The sequence below is a fragment of the Phascolarctos cinereus genome, unplaced genomic scaffold, assembly GCF_003287225.1.
Source record: "Phascolarctos cinereus isolate Bilbo 61053 unplaced genomic scaffold, phaCin_HiC Scaffold_726;HRSCAF=1367, whole genome shotgun sequence".
Lineage (NCBI taxonomy): Eukaryota > Metazoa > Chordata > Mammalia > Diprotodontia > Phascolarctidae > Phascolarctos > Phascolarctos cinereus.
In genome coordinates this window covers 367,346,490-367,363,310 of record NW_027556098.1, presented here as the reverse complement: position 1 = coordinate 367,363,310, position 16,821 = coordinate 367,346,490, and the positions used below count along the sequence as shown (strand labels likewise).

The following is a 16,821-nucleotide window of genomic DNA, read 5'->3' as shown; positions in this document are numbered from 1 at the left end:
AAAGAATAGTCCATTCCAAGGCTCTCTGCTTACCAGGCCACTCTATTCCCCACTACTACCTTGATGAATGCTGCCTCGATGTCCTTATTCCTAAGGCTGTAGACCACAGGGTTGAGCAGAGCAGTGAACACATTGTAGAAAACTGATATCTGCTTGTCTCTCTCTGGAGTGTAGCTGGAGTTGGGCCTCATATAGATGTATATGGCAGGTGCATAGAACAGAGTGACCACAGTTAGGTGGGAAGCACAAGTGGAGAAAGCCTTACACTGACTTTTGGTGGACTTGATCTTGAGGATGGCCATGGTGATACGAACATAGGAGGCCAGAATGAGTGACAGAGGGGCTAACACCATGAGGATGCTCAGGACTAAGTCTATCACCTCAATAAGGTGTATGTCCATGCATGCCAGGCTCCTGACTGAGGGACCTTCACAGAAGTAGTGGTTAACCATATTAGGACCACAGAAGGGAAGCCTCATGGTAAAAAAGGTATGGAGTAGGGAGAAGAAGAAACCACAAGCCCAGGTCCCTACCACCAACCTCACACACAGGTCCCAGTTGAGGATGAGCATGTAACGCAGTGGGAAGCAGATGGCTACATAACGGTCATAGGCCATGACCACAAAGAAGATACACTCAGTGAGACCCAGAGCACCAAATACGTACATCTGCAGCCAGCAACCTTCAAAGGAGATGAACTTAGAACTGGAAAGCAGGTGTACCAACATCTGAGGTATTGTGGTAGTGACGTAGCCCATGTCCAGTAGGGAGAGGATGCTGAGGAAAAAGTACATAGGTGTGTGGAGGTGAGAATCCAGGCAGATCAGAATGATGATGAGTCCATTGCCCATGACTGAGCAGAGGTAGAGAAGGAGAAAGATGATGAAAAGGATCCTGTTTGAGGTGGGGTCACTGGTGAAGCCAAGCAGGATAAATTCAGTAACGGAACTATGGTTTGATGCTGGGGACATTGAGGCAGTAGGGCCCTGGGAAGGGAAAAAAAGAAGATGGTGGAATCTAGGGATCTCAGCATTGGCCATGGGCCCTCTGAGTTCCTCAGTTGAAGACCCCCTATTGAAAAGTCCTTCCCTGAGAGCTTTGGTACAATCCTAGCATCATAGAATTTTAGAGCTTCAGAGATCTTTAAGGATGATCTTGCCCAAACCCTCATTTCCCACCTGAGGTCACCAAGGGCCTAAGAAGGAAAATGACTTGCTCCAGATTATATATCAAGTCAGAAGAAGAGGTGGGGTGAGAGTTGAGATCTCTTGTTCACTAGTTCCATGGTGCTCTACTACGTCCAGTTTGGGCATCCCCTGATTCCTGTGGGCTCTTAGAGGAGAAGACTTCAGAAATCATTTTCTATGGCTCCTACCTGAGCATGAGTGTCCTATAGAATATCCCCAACTAGAGAAATCTAGCCTTTTTCTGAAAGGTCACTACTCATAGCCCTTTCCCTTTTTAGTTAGTTCTACATGAGGGGAAGCTTTTCCACATACTAAACTGAAATGTACTCCATAACTTCCATCTGCTGCCTTGAGTGCCTCCCTCTGAGGACAGGCACAATAAGCATTTCCTCATCCTGTAAATTATTACTATCTCAATGCAGTCTAAGATCACATTATCCTTTGTGTTTGCTATATCCCATTTTTGATTCATAATGACCCTTCAAGTCCACTAAGACCTCCAGATCTTTTCCCACATAAGCTCTCACTTGCCATGTTTTCTTTATCCCATACAGAGTTTCAGTATCGCATGGGAATAGGATTCTTATGATTTTCAGGATGTGAGGAGGTTGTGTTTCCAAACTACTACATTGTCTAAAATTTCATGAAAAACAAAATTGCTAAGAACATCTCTTTTTTTGAGGGGGTGGGGGAAGAGGCTCCATTTATTCTTGAAGGATTCCAGGAGATTCCTGCCAAGTCTGGGAGAATCTTAGGATAATAAGATTCAGTGTTGGAAGAGATTATCTAATCCACACTTCCTCTCTCATTATGCCAATGAAGAAACTGAGACACAGGGAAGTTGAATAATTTGCTGAAGATCACATAGGCAATAAATAGTCTAACTAAGATGTAAATTTACTTCTATTTCTATCTCACAAGACTCTTGAAATCAAAGCCATCCTCTTTAAGACTGAAGAAAACAGAGATTTGAAAGACCATAGTAATTCATGAAATACCTTATTAGGGTGTGGCAAGTTTTCACACTACATAGGTAGAGGGAGGCACTCTATGGATGAGATCACACAGCTCTCTTCAGAAATTTTACATAATGATTAAAAAGTATTTCCTAATAAAATTACATCTAAGAAATATGAAAGTCATTTGAAATATATGTGGAGCATTTGAGGGAATTGAGGATGTTCAGGCTGCAAAGGATAAAATTCAGAGGGTACAGGAAAGCTAGGTATTATTAGAACTGTCACATGGAAGAACAGCTAAACTTGTTCCTTTTGGCCCTAGAGTTTAGCAATGGATGGAAGCTAAAAAGAGGCAAATTTAAGCTTAGGTTCAGGAAAAGGACTCTGAATCTAAAAGTGAAATGGGTTCTCGCTTCAACACCACATATTAGAATGACACAGAGAAGATTAGAATGATCCCTGTGCAAGGATGACATGCAAATTTGTGAAGCATTCCACATTTTTGAAACCCAAAATCTTGTGGAAGTGAATGTTGAAAACTAAAAAGAAATAAATTAATAAAAAAAGTAAAATGGCCTATCTCTGGGGGAAATCTGTTCCCTATCATTGGAAGTCTTCATACTGAAACTTCATGACCACTTCTCATGTATACAATAATGAAGATTCCTTCTCAAGTATGGTTTGAACCAGATGGTTGCTGAGGTCTTTTCCAGTCCTAAAATGCTATGATGCTTGGCAAATAGCATTTGGATAGCTGGGGAGGAGTGAAGCAGGGCATTTTAGACAGCAGAGACAACATAAAGCAAAGGTTCAGAGGTTGTCAATACACCTGACTTTATCAAGGATGGCACACCTCCAGTTTGACTTAAGTGAATAATTCCTATAGTAGTGAAAAACTGGATTGGACCTGACTAGGAGGGACTTGAATGCCAGGATGAGGAGTTCAGGCTTTGTTCTTTGCCCTTGAGGGTTTCTGACTAGATAAGTGATATGCTCAGGAGTGTGTCTTTGTTGAACTCTTTAGTCAACATTTGTATGGGAAATCACACATGGGAGAAGCTGAAGGCAGGGAGACAAGTGAGGAGGCTATTGGTGAGCCCAGGTGGAGGGGATGAGGGCCTGACCTTGAGCATTTGGCTATGTGGGTGAAGGGGACAAGATAGACCCTCAAGATGTTTTAGAGGAAGAATCAGCAGGACTTGGAAACTTACCAGGTGGATAAGGCAGAAAAAGAAAATTCAACAACAATGACAATAACAACACAGTGCTTTACATACTTTACCCAACTGGAGATAATGTGGGATCTTGAGTCTAGGTAGTAGATAGACAGAAACAAACATATCCAAAAGAGAAACTCCCTGATCAGTTGCAGAGGGAGGAAGAGGAGGAGTTCAGTTTTGGACATACTGAGCCTAAGTTATTATCAGGATATCTGTCCAGGTGGAGAGGGGGAGCAGGAATCTGGAGAGCCTGAGAAAGGTAGTCAGGACTGTAGATAGAGATTTGAGAGCCAAAATCTACTTTCAACTCAAAAGAATATGGAAGTGATTGTTGATAAATGAAAATAAATTAATAAAATTTAAAAAAAAATAAAATGAAATTTAAAAAAAGAGAGTCAAATCTTAGTCCTATTTGTCTGGGAGGAGATGAAGTCAGTGAGGCAGAAAGTGCCTAGAGAGAAGAGAACAGAGGCTAGGGCTTTAGAAGATGCCCATATTTAGGGAAAAGCTAGAGGAGGAAGGACTGTAGTGGTAGAGAAAGCATGGTCAGAGAGGTAGGAGAAGAGCTAGGGAATGAAGAGAAGGAATGATGAACAACCTTGACTCAGATGACCTAGATTTTTCTGCTTGAGGTAGGAGGCAAGGCCACTTACTGACTCCATATTTATAAAGAAGCACCAAGGGCCCTTTTGAGTATATAGAGGGTGGTTTGTATTGGCTTGAGACAATGGCCCAAATGACATTCTCCAATAGCATTTGGCAAACAAGGCACTTTGAAAGCCATTAATGCAGTCTCCCCAGTAACAGATCCATCAACTTTCTCATCCCTACTCAAAAGTCCATTATCTCCCCAAAGGCCAGGGACAGATTGATCAACATCCCTCATACCCCAGTCATAGATCCATCAACTTCTTCACTCTCATCCCCCTTAACAAATGCATCAGTTATCATCTTCCCAGCCCCAGATCCCGAGTTTTCTCCTCCACACTCAAGCACAGACCCATCGACACCTACACCTCTGTCACAGATTCATCAACTCCCCCTCCTGAGTCACAGGCCTGTTACTTCCCCTATGCCCTGATACAGATACATAAAATCCCCCATCCCAGCTGCCTAAGTCATCACCTTCCCTAAAGTCTGAGGGAGAGACAGGAAGCCAAGGCACCACAACTGCCTGAAACATCATGTGTCCTCATAAACCAATGGAAGTGAGCCAGGATCCTTCTCCTAAGAGCCCAGGAAGAGCTTCATCCCTCCCCACTCCACATACCTGGACCACCAGCCCTGTTTCCAACCCTGCTTCTGCAGCCATCCTTCAGGGAAGCAGTCCTAGGGAAAAAATGGACGTGACAATTTCCTCTGGAAGTGCTGCAACCCCCACTTCTTCAGCAAGTACAGCTACTGAAGACCCATGAAAGAAAGTTCTTGTCACCAAAGGCCATAGCACTGCCAAATGGTTCAATATCAGAAATGGGTATAGTTTGATCACTGGAAATGACACTAAAGAAAATGCATTGCTATCTCTCTAGTTCCTGCACCCTTCCTATCCTATATGTATTGTCTCTCCCTCACCCCCCATCAACATGCGAGTTTTCTGATAACAGGAATTGACTTACATTTCTATGTTTCTTCCCCATGCTTGGCACAAAGCAAGTACTTAACAAATGCTTTGTGATTGATTCATTCATCTAGCCATTCACTTATGCTTAGACACAAATCCATAAAACCTCTTATCACTAGTCTCACAACCATCAACTTCCCTGTCCTCACTCACAGGTCCATCAACTACCCCCACACCCAGTAACAGATCCATCCTCACTCATGGGTACACCAACTCCATTAGTCTCAGTCACAGAGTCATAAATTCTTCCTCATCCCATCCCCAGTCACATTCTCTTATCCTCAGTCACAGAGAGATGATAACAGAAGACAGAAACTCGGAGAATGTCCACATTTAGGGAAAAATTAGAGGAGAAAGAACAATCAGGGTTAGAGAAAGTGTGGTCAGAGAGGTAGTGGAAGAAGTAGGAAATGAAGGAAGAAATGATGAAGAACCTCATGGTATCCCATCTTAGATCCTCTCTATGGTACAGTTACAAAAGCCCTAGGTACAAAGTCTGAGAACCTCATTTAGAATCCTAGTTTGCAATCTGGTGACCTCAGGCAAGCCACTTAAGCTCTCTGGGTTTTAGTTCTGCATCTGAAAAGGGAGGTGAAGACCTCAGGATTTACATCTCTGGTCTTCTAGCACAGGGATGTGAAAATAAAGAAAGCAGGAAGGTAAAGGGGATGAGGAGCAGTATGGGTCAGAAGGTCTAAGGCAAGGGTTCAGGCAAAGGTTCTTAACTTTTTTGTCTCTGGACTCCTGTGGAAGTCTGGTGAAACCTATGTACTCCTCAAAATCATGTTTTCAAAGACATAAAATGAAGCACATGGACTTACAAAGGAAAGGGAAAGGTTAGTGAAGATTGTGATGTGTTTTCCCCTCATCCAAGTTCCTAGATCAAATAAATATATTCATGGAACTATGGACCCCAGGTAAAGAACCATTGGTGTAGGAGTTGGGGAGTGTAAGGTTGGAGGCAGTGAGAATGACTGTGAAGAAAAAGAAATGTTGAAGGGAAGGAAAGAGGATGAATAGAAGGGATGGGCATACAGAAGTAGGTGAGGGAGGGTGAAATGGGAAAGATGGAGGAGTGGCGAGGGTGGGGGAGATAGGAGATGGAGAGCTTTCCTCTCTGCCTTCACATTTCCTCCGTCTCCTGACCAAGCTTTTGCCACCCTCTCAATCAGTTCCTCATATCTTCCCTGAAGCTGCCCACATCTCCCCTCCTTTGGCTCTTTAGCCCCTGACTTTCCTTCTTTCTCTTCTCCTTTCTCCCAGACAGAAGTATTGCCTCACCCTTCAGGAAGGTGAAACACAACATCCTGTGTATAGGTCACTTACTTCTTTGAAAAGAGACTTGAGTGAGGGCCAGACAAAGGATCTAGGACACTAGCAAGGCCAGTGGATTCTGGGTCACTCCAACAGACCAGCAGGCAAGCTCTGGACACCCAAGTATTCATGGGCATATTCTTCCACCTTTTCTTCCTCTACAATCCCACCTGCTGTCCCCTGCCCTGACCTCAGGCTATTGCTACTTCTTTCAGAGAGAAGAATACTTTTTGCCGGGGTAGAGAAAGTGTACAACTTCTGGGAAAGAGTGTAGCAGAGGCTAAGGAGAGGGTTCACTTGCCCTGCTGGTGACAAGAGAAGCTATATTCCCACTGGCCAATCAACTAGGCTTTTTATGACCCTACATGATAGTCAGAACTCTTTGGAAAAACCAGAGAGAGAAGCACCTGCCTCCTCCAGCTCCTCCAAGGAGGATTGGCCTCCTCCTGTCCTGCCCAACCCCCTCCCCAGGAGATTATCCAGGAATAAGTTTCCTGGGAATTCCTGTTATTAGAAGAATTTTATAGAAATGAAAACCCTGGGAGGAAAAAGGAGAAAGGGAAGGAACTTTCTCATTATACCATATTCATTTGGGATATGAGCTGGGAGGGGTAGAAAAGAAGGGAAGAAATATGTAAATATGAATTTTTGGCGTCTTTATTCCAAATCCCTTAGCTCCTGACACCTTCTTCACTCTCACCCTCTACTCTCCAGGAAGGGAAGGGAAAGAGAAAGGGGCGTTAAAATAGGAAGGGGTGATGGACAGAAAGATAAGCAGAAGAAATGATCAGGAGGGCTGGTCAGGGGGACAGATGGAGGAGATAGGCAGGATCTAGGGCCAAAGGAATTGGCAATGGGAGACAGGTAGGAGAATGTGCAGAAATGCTACAGGAAGTTGTCAACACTAAGAACCTGCATTTTTCTTGCTGTCTTTGCCAGAGTTGGTCACATACATAGCCCAAGTAGGGGGCACCTATGGTTTCAAATGAGTGAAGTGAAATGCCCCCACTTGGAGAAATCAGTTGGACTGTCAGGCCACCATTGCTCTTCTTCTCCTGGTTCTGAAGTCTCTATCATCAGGGTCACTAATGGCTTAGCTAATTCAGGCTCCTACAACAGGTGTCCTGAATGGTCCTTTTATGTGAACTTGTTTTTTTCCTTTCTATATCAGGACTTGGGAAAGGTAAGCACCCAGTGTCTGGCATATTGTTGGTGCTTAGCATATGTTTGTTGACTGTCTGACCATCAATTACCCACCACTCCATCCCTCACTGATAGAAAGGCTCTTTATCTAGAAGTATCTGTTGGTCATTGCTCATCATTCATAAACTCTAGCCCTTATACAATGGCTGTTTCTGTGCCTTCCATAACCAGGAGAGAGAGAGAAGGAAAAATAGGATGGAAGGAAATATAGTTAGTAATCTATAACCGTGAATATAAACGGAATAAACTCTCTCATAAAATAGAAGTAGATAGCAGAATGGATTAAAAACCAGAATGCTACAACATGTTGTTTATAAGAAACCCACTTGAAATAGAGAGAAACACACATGAAGATAAGGGGCTGGAACAGAATCTATTATGCCTCAGGAGTAAAAAAAAAAGCAGGGATAGCAGTCATGATATCAGAGAAAGCAAAAGCAAAAACAATCTAATTAAAAGTGATAATGAAGGAAACTGCATCTTGCTAAAAGGTGCCATAGAAAATGAAGCACTATTAATACGAAACACCAAATGCACCAAACGCTACAACATCCAAATTATTTTTTATTAATGAATTTATTTTTAGTTTTCATCAATTACTTCCATAAGCTTGAGTTTTAAATTTCTCTTTCCTCCCTCTCCACCTTACTCCCCAAGACGGCATGCAATCTGATATAGGCTCTACATATACATTCCTGTTAAACATATTTTCACATTAGTCATGTTGTAAGGAAGAATTAGAACCAATGGGAATAACCACAAAAAAGAGGAAACAAAACAAAACAGAAGAAAAAAAGAGCAAATAGTATGGTTCAATCTGCATTCAGACTCCATAGTTCTTTCTCTGGATGTGGATAGCATTTTCTATCAGGAGACTTTTGGAGATGTCTTAGATCCTTGCATTGCTGAGAAGGGTTTAACTCTATCAATATTAGTCATCACACAAGGTGGCTGTTACTGTGTACAATGCTCTTCTGGTTCTGCTCACTTCACTCAGCATCAGGCCATACAAGTCTCACCAGGTTTTTCTGAAGTCCACTTGCTCAACATTTCTTACAGCACAATAGTATTACACTACATTCATATACCACAACTTGTTCAGCCATTCCCCAATTAATGGACTTCCCTTCAATTTCCAATTCTTTGTCCCCAGAAAAGAGCTGCTGCTATAAATATTTTTGTACCTATAGGTCCTTTTCCTTTTTGTTTTTTATCTCTTTTGGGATGCAAACCTAATAGTGGCATTGCTAGGTCAAAGGTTATGTACAGTTTTATACCCTTTGGGCATAGTTCCAAATTACTCTACAGAATAGTTGAATCAGTTCAAAACCCCACCAACAGTGCATTAATGTCTCATTTTTCCCACATCTCCTCTAACATTTGTCATTTTCCTTTTGTGACCTATTAGTCACTCTGATATGTGTAAGATAGCACCTCAGAATTGTTTTAATTCATATTTCCCCAGTGATTAGTTCATCTTTGCAGATGCAATACAGCAAAGTAAAATTGGTGGGGATTCTGCAGAGACACAAAAGGACTCCCAGGGCTGAGAGTCACAGAGAAACCTCAGCCCTCTGTGTTCTCTATATATGTGTCTAACTCCTATTCAGTTTTAAGCTTGAGCTCACTCTGCCCAGGGACTTTGGGTATATAAGGAGAGAATGTGCTCTGTCCTTGCTATAATGTCTCTGTTAATATCACTTTAGAAAAGAGCATTGATGTCAAATGGTTGATTGATATTATGAGGGAGAACTCTGAATGGGGGCTCCTGAGTGATAGTATTAGAAGCTACTATTCCTCAAAGTTACCTCTAAAATCCTGGGAGAAGGAGGAGGAAATTGCCCTCTGGAGACCCAATCTGCTTGCACAAAGAGGGTTGGAAGAGGGAGCTTAGAGAGAGTGCCCCCTTTCTTTCTATGTGTATTGCCTAGCACAGTGATGGGCACATACTACATGCTGAATGCCTGCTGAACCAAATGGAATTTGTGTCTCATCACATTCTCTCTTGGATCCTTTGGGTGCCTAGCTTTGGCCCCTCTTAGACTATCAAAGCAAGGGCAGTATTTCAGTCATCTTTGTAACTTTTCCAGTGCCCATTTTCTTCACAGCTGGTGCTCAGTAGGAAAACAGACTTGGATGGAGAAGGGAGAAGGGAATAAGCATTTATATAGTATCTACTATGTGCCAGGCACTGTGCCAAGTGTTTTACAAATAATAAAAGTTTGCTGAATTGAAATGAAAGCTCTCCAGCTCTTCCATTCCAGCACTTCCCTAGTCTCACTTTTGCCTCTGTGCCTATGGATCATAGGGCCTTTGGCTTTAGAGCTAGAAAAGATTTTTGAAATAATCTGGTCCAGCCCTTTTAACTTAGAATAGAAGAAAACATATCTTAGAGAGGAGCAGGTGCTTTCCCAAAATCACACAGCGAGCAAGAAGCAGAGATTTGTTTATGCTTCTCCACCTTTCCCTTCTACCTCCACAATTCCCTCAAGTTTTCATCCAATACTACAAACACATTCAATGATTAGCTAAAATCCCACTCCAGTCATGAAGTCATCCCCAAATGTTCTAGTCCTTTGGAATTTGGGCCTTCTTTCACTTTCTACAGTGGTAGCACCCTATGAGTGCTAAAAAACACCTAGTTCTCTTTTGTTTTGTAAGAGAGACAGAGACAGAGAGAGAAATAGAGAGATGGACAGAGATAGAGAAGCAGAGATGAAGACAGACACAAACAGAGACAAAGAAACAGAGAAAAAGAAAGCCAGGATGGAAAGAGACAGACAGAACGGCTGAGACAGAGACAAAGAGAGATGGAGAAAAGTAAAGAGAAAGAGAGAGAGAAGGGGGAGAGAAAGACTGAGACTGAGAAAGAGAGAGAAGTTGGAGAGAGAGATTTTCAGAGACAGAGATAGACAAGAGACAGACAAAAGAGACAGAGAGACAGATAGAAAGAGGTGGGAAAAGAGAGACAGAGACAGAAGGAAAGAGAGAGATATTGAATGAGAGATTGAAAGAGGTATTGAAAAGGAGAGACTGAGAGACAGAGAGACAGACAGAGGCGCACACACACATAGAGTTTCAATATAAGGTCATGGTTAAGATTAAGGTTAAGGTTAGGGCCATTTGTCCAGAGGTTTGTTTTTTTTCTTCCCACTCATCCCTCATGGTACACTCATTTACAGCAAACACTCTCTCAAAGTGCAATGAAAAATAGGTTATTTTTATGTAGAGGTAGAACCCATCATAAAAGTACATACATCAAATAAACAAGTGTAAGGGTACCAGACCCAATATATACAGGATACCATGAACCATGGAAGGAAGAAGTATAGAGGGGATAAATTCATCCCCTGTGAGTGTGACAGCCAATTCTCTCCAGGTAGGTCAGTCCTTAGGTGCATCTGTGAGCCAGGCGAGGGTCTAATTGCTCACAATTATATTCAGTTCAAGACAGTACCATCCTTCCCTTGCCTTCCACTGTGGGCATCCAGTCCTGAGGCTTCAATGCTCCCTAGCTTTTTACGTGTTGTGCTCTTCCAGTCCCTCCTTCCAGGTGGGAAAAACTACATTTCACATCAACCCCTCGCTGACAAGGGGCCACACATGTCCTGTTTCTAGTTGTTTCCTTCTCTATTCTTTCCCCTTCTGCTGTGGGTAAGGATTACTTCATGGATTTCCTTAGAGTCTCCCACAAGCTTGGAACAGGGGCAGCATGTAGTAAGGACTCCATCAATACTTTATGAGTGACTCCTTCCACATAAACAGTTACCATCAGTATTGGGTGATTACGATAGCTAATATGTTTGTGACACTTTAAAGATTACAAAGGACTTTCCTTACACTGACCCTGTGAGGGAGCTAATGGCAAATGTTATCCTCCCCAATTTACAGATGAGGAAGAGCTCTGCCAGTTTAAGCTTATGTGTCTGAGAAGAGATTCTGAATCTAAAACTAGCCCTTCTCTATCCATGCTGCTCCTGGTAATGAGGATGATGAGGACTAAGATGAAGTCAGGTTTGTTCTGGTTACCTCTTGAAGGCAGGTGATGCTATAGACCAGTTGTGGATCACAGGCCAGGGTCCCAAGCCAAGTAGGAATGGATGGCTCATGCCTGCCTTGTGTGGTGGTACATACCCACAATCCTTGCTATTAGGAGAGGCTAAGGTTGGTATCAACTGAGTTCAGGGGCTCTCAGGTGTGAGAGGGCTAAAGTCAATCTGGTGGATCCATTACATGCAGCAACAATATGGTGAGCCCTTCAGGGGCAGGGAATGGTAGGAACAAGGATGAGGAAACCAGGCTGCTTATGAATGGCCAAATTGGCCCAGATCAAAAATTGGGTGGGTCGAAGGGTGCTGACCAGCAGTGGGGCTGAGACCATAAATGGTGGCTGTACTTCTAGCCTGGGTGAGGTAGGAAAACTCAGTCTCAACAAGAAAAAAGAAAGAATAGTCCATTCCAAGGCTCTCTGCTCACCAGGCTACTCTGTTCTGCACTACTACCTTGATGAATGCTGCCTTGATGTCCTTATTCCTAAGGCTGTAGACCACAGGGTTGAGTAGAGCAGTGAACACATTGTAGAAAAGTGATATCTGTTTGTCTCTTTCTGTAGTGTAGCTGGAATAGGGCCTCATATAGATGTATATGGCAGGTGCATAGAACAGAGTGACCACAGTTAGGTGGGAAGCACAAGTGGAGAAAGCTTTATACCGGCTTTGGGTGGACTTGATCTTGAGGATGGCCATGGTGATGCGGACATAGGAGGCCAAGATGAGTGACAGAGGGGTCAATGCCATGAAGATGCTCAGGACTAAGTCTACCACCTCAATAAGGTGTGTGTCCATGCATGCCAGGCTCCTGACTGAAGGACCTTCACAGAAGTAGTGGTTAACTATATTAGGACCACAGAAGGGAAGCCTCATGGTAAAAAAGGTGTGGAGTAGGGAGAAGAAGAAACCACAAGCCCAGGTCCCTACCACCAACCTCACACACAGGTCCCAGTTGAGGATGAGCATGTAACGCAGTGGGAAGCAGATGGCTACATAACGGTCATAGGCCATGACCACAAAGAAGATACACTCAGTGAGACTCAGAGCAGCAAATACATACATCTGTAGCCAGCATCCTTCAAAGGAGATGAGCTTAGAACTGGAAAGCAGGTGTACCAACATCTGAGGCATTGTGGTAGTGACATAGCCCATGTCCAGTAGGGAGAGAATGCTGAGGAAAAAGTACATAGGTGTGTGGAGGTGAGAATCCAGGCAGATCAGAATGATGATGAGTCCATTGCCCATGACTGAGGCAGAGGTAGAGAGGAGAAGGATGAGAAAGATGATGAATGTTTGAGGTGGGGTCACTGGTGAAGCCAAGCAGGATAAATTCAGTAACGGAACTATGGTTTGATGCTGGGGACATTGAGGCAGTAGGGCCCTGGGAAGGGAAAAAAAGAAGATGGTGGAATCTAGGGATCTCAGCATTGGCCATGGGCAGAGGGACCCAGGGCCCTCTGAGTTTCTCAGTTGAAGACCCCTTATTGAAAAGTCCTTCCCTGAGAGCTTTGGTACAATCCTAGCATCATAGAATTTTAGAGCTTCAGAGATCTTTAAGGATGATCTTACCCAAACCCTCATTTCCCACAAAGAAGGGGCCAAAGAAGAAAGATGACTTGCTCCAGATCATACATCAAGTCAGAAGAAGAGGTGGGGTGAGAGTTGAGATCTCTTGTTCACTAGTTCCATGGTGCTCTACTACTTCCAGTTTGAGCATCCCCTGATTTCTATAGGATCTCAAAGGAGAAGATCTCAGAAATCATTTTCTATGGCTCCTAGTGAGCAAGAGTCTCCTTCAGAATATCCCCAGCCAGAGAAATCTAGCCTTTTGTTGAAAGATCACTACTGGTAGCCCTTTCCCTTTTTTAATTAGTTCTATGTGAGAGGAAGCTTTTTCACATACTAAACTGAAATGTACTCCATAACTTCCACCTACTGCCTTGAGTTCTTCCCTCTGAGAACAGGCACAGTAAGCATTTCCTCATCCTGGAAATTATTCCCGTCTTAATGCAGTCTAAGGTCACATTATCATTTTTGTTTTCAATATCACATTTTTGATTCAAAATGACCCTTTAAGCCCACTAAGACCTCCAGATCTTTCCCCACATAAACTTTTGCTTACCATATTTTCTCTATTCCATACAAAGTCTTAGTATCACATGGGAATAGGGTTGTTGTGATTTCCAGGATGTGAGGAGGTTGTGTTATTGGTTTTCCAAACCACTACACTTCCTAAAATTTCATGACAAACAAAATTCTTAAGTGCATCTCTTTTTTGGGGGAGTGAGGAAAGAAGCTCCATTTATCTATTGAAGGATTACAGGAGATTCCTGCCAAGTCTGGGAGAATCTTAGGATGAGAAGATTCAGAGTTGGAAGAGATCATCTAATCCACACTTCCTCCCTCATCAAGTCAATGAAGAAACTGAGGCACAGGGAATCATGTATCTCTCTTCTGAAATTTTAAATGGTGGTAAAAAGTATTTCCTAATAAAATTATATCTAAGAAACATGAGAATCAGTTGAAATATATGTGGATCATTAGAGGGAATTGAGGATGTTCAGGCTGCAAAGGTTAAGATTCACCTCTAGTCAAATATTCATCAACTATCCCATACTCAGTCACAGGCCCATTACTTCCCCTAGGCCTTGACATAGAAACATAAAATCCTCCATCCTAGCTCCCTAAGCCATTGACTTCCCTAAGGTATGAGGGAGAGACAAGAGGAATCATGTACTAGGGGGCCAAGCCACCACTACTGCCCAAAATATCTCCTCATAAACCAATGGAAGTGAGTCAGGACCCTTCTCCTAAGAGCCCAGGAATAGCTTCTTCCCTCCCCACTCCACACGCCTGGACCACTAGCCCTGTTTCCAACCCTGCTTCTGCAGCCATCCTTCAGAGAAGCAGTCCCTAGAGGGAAATGATTTGACAACCTCCTCTGAAGGTGCTGCAACCCTCATTTCTTCAGCAGGTACAGCTACTGGATACCCATAAAAGAAAGTTCTAGTCACCAAAGTCCTTAGCACTCACAAATGGTTCAATATCAGAAATGGATATAGTTGGGTTTTTTTTTTTAGTGAGGCATTTGGGGTTAAGTGACTTGCCCAGAGTCACACAGCTAGTGAATTTTATGGGTCTGAGGCTGGATTTGAACACTGGTCCTCCTGACTCTAGGGCCAGTGCTCTATCCACTGCACTACCTAGCTGCCCAAAGAAATGGATATAGTTTGATCAATGGAAATAACACTAAAGAAAATGCATTGCCATCTTGTTCCTGCGCCCTTCAAATCCTATATGTGTTGTCTCCCCCATCAAAATGTTGTTCTCTGAGTACAGGAATCAACTTACTTTTCTATGTTTATTCCCCATGCTTGGCAGAAAGCAAGTACTTAATAAATGCTTTGTGATTGATTCATTCATCTAGCCATTCACTTGTGCTTAGAAATAAATCCATAAAACCTCTTATCACTAGTCCCAGAACCATCAAGTTCCCTGTCCTCACTCACAGGTCCATCAACTACCCCCACTCCCAGTAACAGATCCATTCTCACTCATGGGTACACCAACTCCATTATCCACAGTCACAGAGTCATAAATTCTTCGTTATGCCATCCCCAGTCACATTCTCTTATCCTAAGTCACAGAGAGATGATAACAGAGGACAGAACCTTGGAGAATGTCCACATTTAGGGAAAAACTAGAGGAGGAAGAACTATCAGGTTCAGAGAAAGTATGGTCAGAGAGGTAAGAGAAGAAGTAGGAAATGAAGAGAAATGATGAAGAACCTCATGGTATTTCATTTTAGATCCTTTCTATGGTACAGTTGTAAGAGGGCTAGGTAGAAAGTCTGATAATCTTGTTTAAAATCCTACTCCAGCTGTTTGTTACCTGGGTGACCTCAGGCAAGCCACTTAAGGTCTCTGGGTTTCATTTCTCCATCTGAAAAGGGAGGTGATGACCTCAGGATTTCCCTCTCTGGTCTTCTAGCACAGGGGTGTGGAAATAAAGAAAGCAGGAAGGTAAAGGGAATGAGGAGCAGTATGGGTCAGAGGGTCGAAGGCAAGGGTTCAGGCAAAGGTTCTTAACTTGTTTGTGTACTAGACCCCTGTGGAAGTCTGATGAAGCCCATGCACCCCTTCTCAAAAATCATGTTTTCAAAGGCATAAAATAAAATAAAATGCATAAAATAAACACCTGGACTTACAAAGGGAAGTGAAAGGTTAGTGAAAGCAGTGATACATTTTGCCCTCATCCAAAGTTCCCAGATCCTCTCAATCTATCCGTGGACATATGGACTACAGGGAAAGAACCGTTGTTGTAGAAGTTGGGGAGTGTAAGTTTGGAGGCAGTGAGAATGACTGTGAAGGAGAAAAATGTTGAGGGAAAGAAAGAGGATGAATAGAAGGGATGGCATACAGAGGTAAGAGAGGGAGTGAGAAGTGGGAAAGATGGAGGAGTGGGGAGGATGAAGGAGATAGGAGATGGAGAGCTTTCCTCTCTGTCTTCACATTTCCTCCATCTCCTGACCAAGCTTTTGCCAGCCCCTCACTCAGCTCCTCATCTATGCCCCTGAAGCTCTCCAAATCTCCCCTCCTTTGTCTCTTTAGCCCCTGACTTTCCTTTTTTCTCTTCTCCTTTCTCCTTTTCCCTAGTTAAAGCAGCCTTCCATACAAAAGCATTGCCTCACCTTTCAGGAAGGTGAAACATAAAGACCTACAGTGGATAGGTCACTTGCTTCTTTGAAAAGAGGCTTGAGTGAGGGCCAGACAAAGGATCTAGGTCGCCAGTGGGGCCAGTGGATTCCAGGACACTCCAGCAGGCCAGCAGGCAAGCTCTGGACACCACAGTATTCATGGGCTTATTCTTCCACCTCTTCTTTCTTTACAATCCCACTCACTGACCCCTGCCCTTCCCTCAAGCTACTGCTGCTTGTATCATAGAGAGGAACCTGTTCTGTCAGGGCAGAGAAGGTGTGCAACTTCTAGGAAACAGGAAGCAGTGCCTAAGGAGAGAGAGTCCCCTAGCCATGCTGGTGACAGGAGAAGCTATATCCCCATTGGCCAATCAACTAGGGTTTTTATAACCCCATATGAACTCCTTGGAAAATCCAGAGAGAGAAATACCTGCCTCCTCCCCCCTCCAAGGAGGATCTGCCTCATCCTGTCCTCCCCAAACCTCCCCCTGCCCCACCCCACCCCAGAGATTATCCAGGAATAGGTTTTCTGGGAATTCCTATTATCAGAAGACTTTCATAGAAATGGAGAA

General features: G+C 43.4%; 1 protein-coding gene, 1 non-coding gene and 1 pseudogene across 2 annotated transcripts; 1 reads left to right on the top strand and 2 right to left on the bottom strand.

Annotated features, from left to right (window-relative positions):
• Positions 1-29: 29 nt before the first annotated feature.
• LOC110205980 (olfactory receptor 2D2-like) lies at positions 30-971 on the bottom strand. The gene has a single exon (XM_020982987.1). It carries the CDS (start codon positions 969-971, stop codon positions 30-32), a length of 942 nt encoding a protein of 313 aa, XP_020838646.1.
• A 1,573-nt stretch (positions 972-2,544) lies between these two features.
• On the top strand, positions 2,545-2,650 carry LOC144454610 (U6 spliceosomal RNA). Its single transcript, XR_013483128.1, has one exon. It is a non-coding gene; the product is annotated as a U6 spliceosomal RNA (small nuclear RNA).
• A 9,326-nt stretch (positions 2,651-11,976) lies between these two features.
• Positions 11,977-12,919, bottom strand: LOC110206017 (olfactory receptor 2A12-like; annotated as a pseudogene).
• Between the last annotated feature and the right edge of the window lie 3,902 nt (positions 12,920-16,821).

Excerpts from the sequence above, each read along its gene's own strand:
- LOC110205980 (XM_020982987.1), bottom strand. The coding sequence starts at position 971 with ATGTCCCCAGCATCAAACCATAGTTCCGTTACTGAATTTATCCTGCTT.